Here is a 10,612-nt window from a genome sequence, read left to right on the forward strand (position 1 = left end):
GCGATTATTGACATGGAAGGTCGTTTTGGGAAGTGGACTTGCGATTATTGACCTGGAACGTCCTTATTTGTGGACGACTGGTACACGAATGTCTGTTTCCAGTTTTCTAGTTTAGATATGCTGTTGTCCGTTTTTCAGAACCAGTACTGATAAGTGAGACCTATTGTTCTTATATGCTATTCAGTTAGAATAAGAACAGGTATAGTTTCACTGACACTTGCTTAACATTGAGACTGTCAATAAATTCAATAAATACATCGCGCAGAAATTCTTGAACCCGTAAATCATAATTGACTATATGTTCTGATGTAGAGTATTTGAACAATGCTTTCTTCATACTGGAGAGCGCATTACCCTAGTGTCTGAAAATCGAGATGTAAATCGAAATTTAGCAGGAGAAAGCATTTGACATGCACGTGTTACCAAGCGTAGTGTCTTAACACGGCGCATATAGGTCATGATATAATAAAACCATACAGGCAACTCAATCGGCCAATGGTATACTAGAAAACTGGAGTAGTGGTTAGAACCTAAGCACTGTGTACATGGGGTTTTCAGCAGCTAATCGATTCCAGTTGCCTATATTGACTTTACAGAGCCTTAAGAATCCTGGAGTTGTTTGCTGTATCAGTGGTGTCAATATCGGTTCAAACAATCCACACTAAATATATACTTCTTGCAAGAGATATTATTGGCGCTAAGCGTCTTTCGATGCGCAAATGACATAAACATACACTAGTCTATATATTAGGCGCTTCGCTTGAATCTTCCTCAGAACAGTCCATGGAGTCATCCTTAAATCCAGCCTCTTTGAAGACACCGATGTGTACTAATATCTGTTAATACCCAATTAAGTGTCTACGGTTTGTGAAATGGCGGATAACAAATCTGGTCAGACCGATGGAAATAATGGCCTGTCAATAAAGGCCTTCACCCAAGATACTTCTATGCACGGGTTGAAATACGTCACCGCAGAGGGATACATCATTCGCAGGTAAATATATACTAAAGATCATTTGAAGGTTGTAACAAAAGTGTTTTTTTTTCTTTCATCAGGGTGCACGGTTTGAGTTAGCTTTTTGCTTGGTATGAATCGTTACCAAGCTACGAGTACAACTATATCGTTTTAATTTTCGTTAATATAAGCAGAAAGCTTGGAACGCCTCGCATAGTCAGGACTTTCCAGTTAGGCCTATACGTCGGCGAAATTACAAGAAATCAGCGGCTATACAGGGAGGATACTTTCCTGGCGAAAAAAGGGAACTTACTCACTGCGAAGTTTCTAAGTGAAACCAAATGAATGTAGTCATATTAATCGCTTTGTGTATCGTTTCGATATAATTTTTAAGTTATAGAAACAGATGAGTCCAGAAAAAGTTACGAAAACAAGTCATGTAATCTTTGCAGGATTTCAGAATTTGAAATGGGGCGAAGTTTGTATTAAACTTTGTTTTGTCTTAGTCCTATTGATTCCTTTATGTCAGCTATATCCGTCTTATGTCATACATCTGTATGCATTTTCGAGATCTGTAAACGTCAATAGATTATTTTTGATAAACGAGTATTAAGAAGACAGTTTCTTGGAAAATGTAGTGACAGGTGCTTTGCCTAATTAAGGCTTTGCCGAGTGTTCTCAAGTATTCGCCACAATCTATATACGTCGATTTACTGCCAGATATCCAAACCTCGCCATATCGTTAGTTCGTGCTAATGCTCAGAGATAACCAGCTTTACAGCTCCACCCAAACTAACAATGTTAGTTGTCGTATCGTCTTCCCCTCCATATTTAACAAATGATTGATTCTGATTTTGATAAAGACAAAAAATCATCATATATTTTTTCTAAATGTCTGCGTAAGATAACAGTTGTCAATAAATGACACGTGGACAAGTAAACTTACCAAAGAGCGATCGATGTTACAAAACATGGAGTGATTGATTTTGGATATTGTTTGTCAAACTCTACTACTCCCGTAACAAAGACACCTATTCTCTGGTTAACTACATATACAATGTCAGCTATGTTGTTACCAAGCTTCGGTTTAGTTTGTAACAGTATCTATTTGCATTTTGCATACCGTACCCTTTTCAAACAGCATCTTGTCGTTAGGGTTCTTTGTACACGAAGTCTGTATGAAGTGTCTTAGTTAGTAAGAATGAACCAATGTTTTAGCATTTAGCCAACAAAGATTACATTTAAATATTTTATAAAGTGGTCACACGTTATCTCCTTACTGGCCATGCATATCCATGTATGCAAACGTCGAAGGATAGACAAAGGATGGTATAGCCTGCAATTCAGCTTCAAGAGCTTAAATTCCTGGCAGTAAAAGAAAATATTCACCAAAGCTTTACAACAAGGCAGATCTCAGCCAGATAAACAACTGGACCGGTTTGTTCGAAAGTATATTAGCTAACATTGGTATTATCTCATATTATATAATTATAATTTTAGTGAAACTAAGCAGCCATTGCAGTTATTTGAAAGCAAAGTATAAAGGCAGACGACTGTTATTTGGGGGCAAAAATTTTACAAATTTAACACTTGACTTAAAGTTAAATGTGATATTAAGTCTTAAGACAATTTTGAACAACCGGGCGTTTGTTTATACGGTTCAGTACAGTCTCCAAGTCAAATTATTTCCTAAACTGTCAATGTAATTTTCTAATGATATATAACAAACTGTGAGCGAATACTCTGTGTTTTATCACATTGAAATTATATCTATAGAGTCTGCTTCCTATAACGACGTTTCAAAACGGGCAAAAATTTTACAAATTTAACACTTGACTTAAAGTTAAATGTGATATTAAGTCTTAAGACAATTTTGAACAACCGGGCGTTTGTTTATACGGTTCAGTACAGTCTCCAAGTCAAATTATTTCCTAAACTGTCAATGTAATTTTCTAATGATATATAACAAACTGTGAGCGAATACTCTGTGTTTTATCACATTGAAATTATATCTATAGAGTCTGCTTCTTATAACGACGTTTCATCAAATGGGCATGACCTTAATAAAGCTGATTAAAAGTACTGAGTAACGTAATTTAATCATAGTCATTTGCATAAATCCAATAACTAAATCACAGTTAATAATCAAGCTAAATTATAACTGATGAATTTATTTAATTTTTTTGATTGGTGCTTAACGCGATACTTAAGCAGTAATCTTCAACGTCATCAATCATAGTCACCAGTGTGAGTTGATAATAAGAGTGTGGGGAAATTGGATAATTCCTGTCTAAAACGATTGAACCCGAAGTGATTAAGAGTTCAGTAGAAGAGGATCGGTCGCAGATTATAATATCTGTTGAACCTGTTCGCGGACCAGGTATTCCACAACTAGCCTTATAATAGGCATTGACTTATTGATAGTTGTTATACATAAGAATTTTTCACTTTTATGACGGTCATTTTTATGGGTGAAGGAATTTACTGGCAACCTTTCCCACGTGCGACGTACCGGCCTGCATATACACCTCATTGGCCATCAATAAACGCAAGGCTCCGCAACGGCCTGTCGCTCACAGCAAGGCCCATCGAAAGTCTGTCTTCAAGACACCTGAATAAGGCCGGGATTGAACCTATAGACTTCGTGTGTCTTGTCGTTAGCAGTCGCATATCTTATACTCTCTACAGCTAGGTGTGGCGAAATAACAAAGAGAAACACCAGGTGACACAGGCAAGCTCTGTGAAATTCTGTGTCTGTGTGTATTTTTTTTTTCAAAATTTGAATGTCTCATACTGTTTGATTCTGTAATTAGTAGAAGAGTAAATTAAGTCAAATTGTATTGCCGTTTCCCTGTTTATAGGTTATTCTGGGCGATAGCTGTAGTGGGCATGGGAGCCACGTTGATATACATGCTCTGCGCTCAGATGGTTTTATTCTGGTCTCGCCCTATCCTAACCAAATACTCCATCGGCGAGGCAACCGTCTTGGACTTTCCCGCAGTTACCATCTGCAACACCAACGGCATCAACACCAAGTATTTCTCTCCTGACGAAAAACTGCGCAACTATCTCTATGACACGGGACATCTGGGGATAATTTCCCAGCCTATAAACTGGAGCGACCCGTTCTACAGCACTTGGAAAATGGACGAGGATTTCATGAGGAATGTTGCCAACAGACTCGAAACTATGATATTCCTTGCTTATTGGCGAGGGGGAGTGATCAACGCTAGCGAATATTTTACAGAGAGGATCACACCTAACGGAGTCTGCTACACCTTTAACGACCTGACTCAGGGAAACGGGCGAGAGGTCCTTAAATCACAGATCACGGGGAGCTTAGCCGGGCTCGTTGTCGCCCTGAACGTCGAACAGGACAGCTATTACTACGGCAAATTCAACATGGCTGCCGGTGTCAAGGTAACAAATCCGGCAAGGTTATGTGAACTATTTTACATTTTGATTATTTCAAATTAGGTCCGGTAATTGTATAGCTATAAAGGAGCCGTAAAAATGCATAGATGGGCAAAGTATTTCCTCTGCGTTTCTATTTATTTATTTACTTATTTGATTGTTTTTTTACGCCATACTCAAGAATATTTCACTTATACGACGGCGGCCAGCATTATGGTGGGAGGAAGCCTGGCAGAGCCCGGGAGAAACCCACGACCATCCGCAGGTTGCTGACAGACCTTCCCACTTACGGCTGGAGAGGAAGCCGGCATGAGCTGGGCTTGAACTCACAGAGACCACATTGGTGAGAGGCTCATGGACCATTACTCTTCGCTAGCCCGCTAACCAACGGAGCCACGGAGGCCCCCCACTGCGTTTTTAACATATTTTCTTACAAGCCTTGTATAATATTTCCACATATTTCATTTTTTCTTTTTTGGAGGACAATTGAGCACAACTTTGACTTCTGGCGTAGCGATTTATTTATTTATTTATTTATTTATTTATTTATTTGATCGGTGTTTTTACGCCGTACTCAAGAATATTTCACTTATATGACAGCGGCCAGCATTATAGTGGGAGGAAACCGGGCACAGCCCGTGGGAAACCCACGACCATCCTCAGGTTGCTGACAGACCGCGTAGCGCGTATTCCACTATAACGATGGCGTGCGATTGTAGAACTCGATGTCGTGTTAATTATAATGATACGAAATATAACACCGTTGCTAGTGTTTTCTACAACACATTTGTTTCTGCTTCTTTTTAGGTAGTTCTACATGATCCGCACGAAGAGCCCGATGTAATGTCTCTTGGCTTCACAATACCGCCAGGGTATACCAGTTACATATCCATGCGCCATCAGACGGTACTTTGCACATGTAATTTTGAATGAATGAATGGATGAATCAATCAATCAATCAATCAATCAATGAACGCTTGAGTGTGTAAATATACTGTGTCTTCTTCTGGAAGAGCAAGCCATCAATCAATCAATCAATGAACGCTTGAGTGTGTAAATATACTGTGTCTTCTTCTGGAAGAGCAAGCCATAGTGTCCATGTGGCCAAGGTGCCCAAGTGGCCAAAGTGTCCATGTGGCCAGTGTCCATGTGGCCAAAGTATATCATGCCGGAAACACCACAATTGACACCCTACCCAGTCACACTATACTGACACCGTGCCAACCATTCCTGTTTCCGTGCTCTAACTTCTCAATGTTGAGTGCCAAGCGAGTACCAAACAAGTTTTAAAGTCTCTGGTACGACCATAATCGTGTTTCATCCCAGGTCTCCCACCTTGGAGACGAATGCTCAACATTAGGCCCCCGAAGCAGTCATCATTTTGAAAGAAACCAGTGTTGTTAAGAACTCCGTTGCAGTTACTCCGTACATGTACTTTTGATGGAAACCAACAGTGTTCAGAATTTCCCCATGTAGATTAGATATCTGATTAGATAAACATGAAGATTGTCATCTTCTCTTGGACTAGAATTCTGTCAATCTGCTTTCCATATAAACTTCATTCCCATTTACTGAAACTGAAATATTCTCTACACACAATTTTGATGAGTGACACCAATTAATTCTGCTTTTTGTTTCCATACCCCATATGTGTTTTCAGAACACGTACTTGCCCAAACCCTATAAGGCTTTCACGGATGGCTACTGCGTGGAAAGTCATCTTGCGGAGTTTGAAAACCCGCTGCAGTACTACACGACATACAGCCAGTTCGCCTGTCTGATGGAATGTAAAGCGGAAGTCATGGTTCAAAAATGTGGATGCAGAACTTTCGATTTGCCAGGTATTGTGTTACGGTGTAGCTGCTAGTGTAGCCATATTCGTAGTCAATTATGCCTTAAAGAATTCGTGAAACGTGATGTTTTTTTTATTACATTCTATTCTTAATTTTTATCATACATGTATGTGTATCGGTACAAGAAAGCTTCACAATCTTAAGGTTAGGAGTAAAAATGACGTTGACTGTATAAGGCTTTATCAGATCTCAGCAGTCAGCCGGATGGTTTATCAGCTGAACAGGGACGACACATCTTGAACACTGTCAAAACAGATATTAAGAGAGGACCAGTGGAAGAGAGGAGTATATATATTGGCCCTACACCCTAGCTTCTTTCTATTTTGAACCAGATTCATTCGTCTCTGGCGTCATTAATAACGTCAATCCCGACTGCTGACGGAAAATGTGCATAATCGCACATTGTGATTACAAAATAACAAATATGCCTTCAAAATTTGGAATTGATTAGTTTTTAACGCCGTAATCAATAATTTTACTTATATGATGGTGGTCAAGTTTAATGTTTAGAGGAAACCGCGACTCTTCATTGTTTCAGACAGTTTCACGTATTTTGGTTTCTGTATTTGGATCTGGTTACGTGGACGTCACTATCAATATATCTTTTTGTATTTAATGTAAGTATATAAATGTATTGTTGGGTAGATAAGTTAAGTTTATAAAACAGAAAGTACTCTAAATAGCGTCTTTTTCAATACTATCATACTCTGTCTGTATTAATGAACACAAATCTTTCTTTCAGGAAATGTAAGCGTGTGCACTCTGAAAGTGGCAAAGGAATGCGCAATTCCAGCAAACGGTTTGTTTAGTAATAGAATGCATTGTTGATTTAATGATGACTTGACTTTTCCGAACAATATTCATGAAAAAAAGCTGTCCCTTGGTGTAATTAATTTTTCATCAGTGTCTCTATCGTCTGTATGTACAAGGGTTCTACATTTGGAAACATTTCAACAAGGTTTGAAATGCAGCAACAAAATCATCAAAGGAAACATTATATTCAATAAAAAGGGAATCGCTTCTAATACGAAAGAAGTGATCAAATAGAAGTTAATGATTAAACTTATGCTCTTTTTGTTTCAGAGGCATTCTTCTTAGATCCCAAGTACAAACAAAGTTGTAATTGTCCTAAACCATGTGTTGTGAAGAGCTACAAAACCCAACTATCAATGGCTTATTTCCCAGCGGATGGTGTTCAGAACTACTGGAAACTGCACACAGACATCAGGTACACAACCGTCATATTCAGTAGATAAAATGACCAACTGAGAAAGGTCTTCTCGTTGGATCTTTTTGAAGGCATATGACCTGGCAATGTGTTAATGATGTACCTTTCTAATAGCAAATTTATCGCTCGTAAGACATCTAATCGTCGGCATATTCTCTTTTTAAAGGCCAAACATCCGACAAGTTTCAGATTAAACAGAGCGATCTCAGCTCATGTTATGGATCTAGGCGTCGAAACACACATTCGTATACTTATCGTTAAACATAGCCTCAGGACATCTCGGGACCCGTAATTATCAAACAACTTAAATCATAAATTGCAAGGCCTTAAAACACCAAACATAGCACAGAAAAGGACTCGCAATGTCGTTAGCACATTGTTTTGCAGTAAAGAATCAATATACAAATTTTTATGACGTCTGATAAATATGACCCCGCGTTAATATTCATGTATACTAAGGAATGAATTTGATCAGCGTGGAGTCATATCTAGAGATACATGTACTGTGTTCTCCACAGTTTATGTCGTATATATTGGGCCCACATTCCCGAATTGAGGACTGGTCAGATGAAAAGTTTACAAAAACAGTATACAGATAGGTCTGTGTTAGAGTGAAGATTCCTAATTTTTGTTCTTTCATCAGGAATAACTTTTTAGAACTGAGACTGTTCTACCAGGAAATGGAGTTTGACCATACTGAACAGGTGCCGGAGTACACACTGGAAGGAATTCTGGGTAAATGGATCAACATTGCACACGAGAAAATCCCAGCATATCGCTTGGTATTTCTAAGAGATTTGCAATAACGTTTCTAACATTTGCACTAACTTTCAGTTAATTATCAAAAGTTATTTAAAAGGCCACATAAATTTTTAAGAATTTTTTTTTAAATGAATAAGTTAAGCTTGGACTTTGCAATGTTAGCTGCTACAAGTAGCTCTTTGTGAGTATGACGTTTATTTTATTCCACCTATTCTTGTTGAGCATGGTGTTCGTTCTGTTCTTAAGCTTGGGTGCGTTTTGGAATGTTATTGATTGCGATTAATCTTGTTTTATTTTTCAGCCAATCTGGGTGGACAAATGGGTTTGTTTCTTGGTGCCAGTGTCCTGACAGCGACGGAACTGGTGGAATTCTTCCTCCTACATCTACTGGTCATCATTCACAAGTTGAAACGTCCTTTTACTGGTACCCGTGTGGAAACTTTGCGCCCAGAGAAATAACTGATCATTCAGTTATTTGATCAAGAATATGGTTTCATCGCTAGAGATATGCTTTGTATATCTCAATAATCCCCTACACTTGTTGCGGTCTCAAACGATCTTATAGTGGTGCCGATCTTGTGACAGGATCTTGGAATGTAACTTTCCATGAATCTCACCGTCAAAGCTATTTTTAGTGGCTCCCTCCGAATCTCATGATATAAGTTGTTCTGGAAATAATTTCCCGGGGATCTGATGGTCTAAATTATTCTGAAAGATACTTTAGTGGCGGCAGCAGTGGGTTGCCATGGCCTCGCCCTACCTCAAGAAGACACAGTATAAGTACACACACTTAGTAACTCCTCGTTGCTATATAACTGAAGAATTGTTAAGTGCCCGTACGACGTGTAACCCAAAGCATACAATGCGCTATATATGTGTGTCTACTCGAAAATATTTGGAAAATCCAAGATAGCCCTTACAGTTGTAGCCCTCACTCCCACCCCCCATAAAAACTAAAAGGTAAAGTCTAATATCATAAGATCTCGAAAAGTCGCATAACTTAGTCTGTTTATTGGTTCTGGGGTTCAAAACCGCACTCTAAGTGTATGTCCCTATTTCCTCTGTGGAGAAACCGTTACAGAATACGGGTATACCACCGCCTTTCGTCGGGTACCAGACAACCCCACTGATATAAGCCAATGGACTATTTCGTATTATTATGGGGCCGAGCTAGCTCTATGTGCATTAGAACCGCTGCTTTACTTGTCGGTTTCTTTGAGAAAGACGCTATAGATGTGAATGCCTGCGGTGGTCATAAAATTGTATATACGCTACTGTGATTATAGGTCTACTAAATGACCATTGTTTCGAGTGTTTTGGATTTTTTCTCCTGAAAATTAATTGAATGTTCGTTGTCATTCCGATTATATCTACATACATCAGATCATATTATACACCAAGTATTTAACCTACATGTATATTGTTCTACTCTCTGCAATCCATTAGCCATTAACTTTCTGTCGTAAAATCTTTTTTAACAACTGCGACCCTAAATAAAGGTTGGAAACTGAAACAGTCATCAGAGTGGTTTTACGTCTTGGTTTATAACGCATGGTCTATCCAGATTAATATATGCAATAGTTTATGCGACGGTGACGGACGACCGATCGCAGAGGGACTTAAATTATACATGAATGTTTTGTTTTTACTCCTTAAAACTCAGTATATGATGTGGCCTAACATATAAAAGTACAAAAACGTTCCACAGCTTTTCTCTGAGCTTTTCTTTAACGGGAATTAAGTAGTCTGCGGTGGTGACGTCAACGGTGACAGCTGTCAAAACAACTTTGTTGGGAGAGAGCCCTAATTGGGGGCGCTAAGTTTTGGTCCCGCGTTCATCGAATGACATCATTTCCGAATATTTCCGATCATTGACTGAAAATATGTATAACAGAGATTATGAAATATAAAATATGCCTGACAAGTGAAAAAAATGTTTTTTTTTAGTTTAGCTCTCTCCATTTTCCTTAAAACCATACTCTTTTATTTGTAGTACCTTTTCATGCATCTGTCAATTAACTATATACACTTTCCAAAACTACACTTCTGTCCATTAACTATATACACTGGCCAAAACTACACTTCTGCCAATTAACTATATACACACTGGCCAAAACTACACTTCCGTCAATTAACTATATACATAATGACCAAAGTTACACTTCTGTCAATTAACTATATACATATTGGCCAAAGCTACACTTCTGTCAATTAACTGTATTCACACTGGCCAAAACAGCTGGACTCGGCATGATATGCAATTTGGCACAGATACAGGTAAAGCGAACTAGCGAGAGTGCTTCAGCTTGCCACAACTGGAAACTATATTTGGTCATTATTTATCTATCTGATTGGTGTTTTAACGTCGTGTTCAAGAATGTATCACTTATATGACGACCC

At 38.6% G+C, this 10,612-nt stretch overlaps 1 protein-coding gene across 1 annotated transcript; it reads left to right on the forward strand.

Moving 5' to 3' along the window:
- Positions 1-872: 872 nt before the first annotated feature.
- Positions 873-8,671, forward strand: LOC135473198 (acid-sensing ion channel 1-like). The gene is made up of 8 exons (XM_064753040.1): positions 873-994; positions 3,817-4,375; positions 5,177-5,275; positions 6,030-6,210; positions 6,965-7,021; positions 7,306-7,450; positions 8,094-8,185; positions 8,514-8,671. The coding sequence occupies exons 1-8, from the start codon at positions 873-875 to the stop codon at positions 8,669-8,671; spliced, it is 1,413 nt and encodes a 470-aa protein (XP_064609110.1).
- The last annotated feature ends 1,941 nt before the right edge of the window (positions 8,672-10,612 follow it).

Source organism: Liolophura sinensis, chromosome 8 (genome assembly GCF_032854445.1).
Source record: "Liolophura sinensis isolate JHLJ2023 chromosome 8, CUHK_Ljap_v2, whole genome shotgun sequence".
NCBI classification, from domain to species: Eukaryota; Metazoa; Mollusca; class Polyplacophora; order Chitonida; family Chitonidae; genus Liolophura; species Liolophura sinensis.

Bases quoted from the DNA above. Each gene is read 5' to 3' on its own strand.
- LOC135473198 (XM_064753040.1), top strand. From the start codon at position 873: ATGGCGGATAACAAATCTGGTCAGACCGATGGAAATAATGGCCTGTCA. The intron at 995-3,816 runs GTAAATATATAC...CCCTGTTTATAG, and splicing joins GAGGGATACATCATTCGCAG to GTTATTCTGGGCGATAGCTG. The intron at 8,186-8,513 runs GTAAATGGATCA...TTTATTTTTCAG, and splicing joins CACACTGGAAGGAATTCTGG to CCAATCTGGGTGGACAAATG.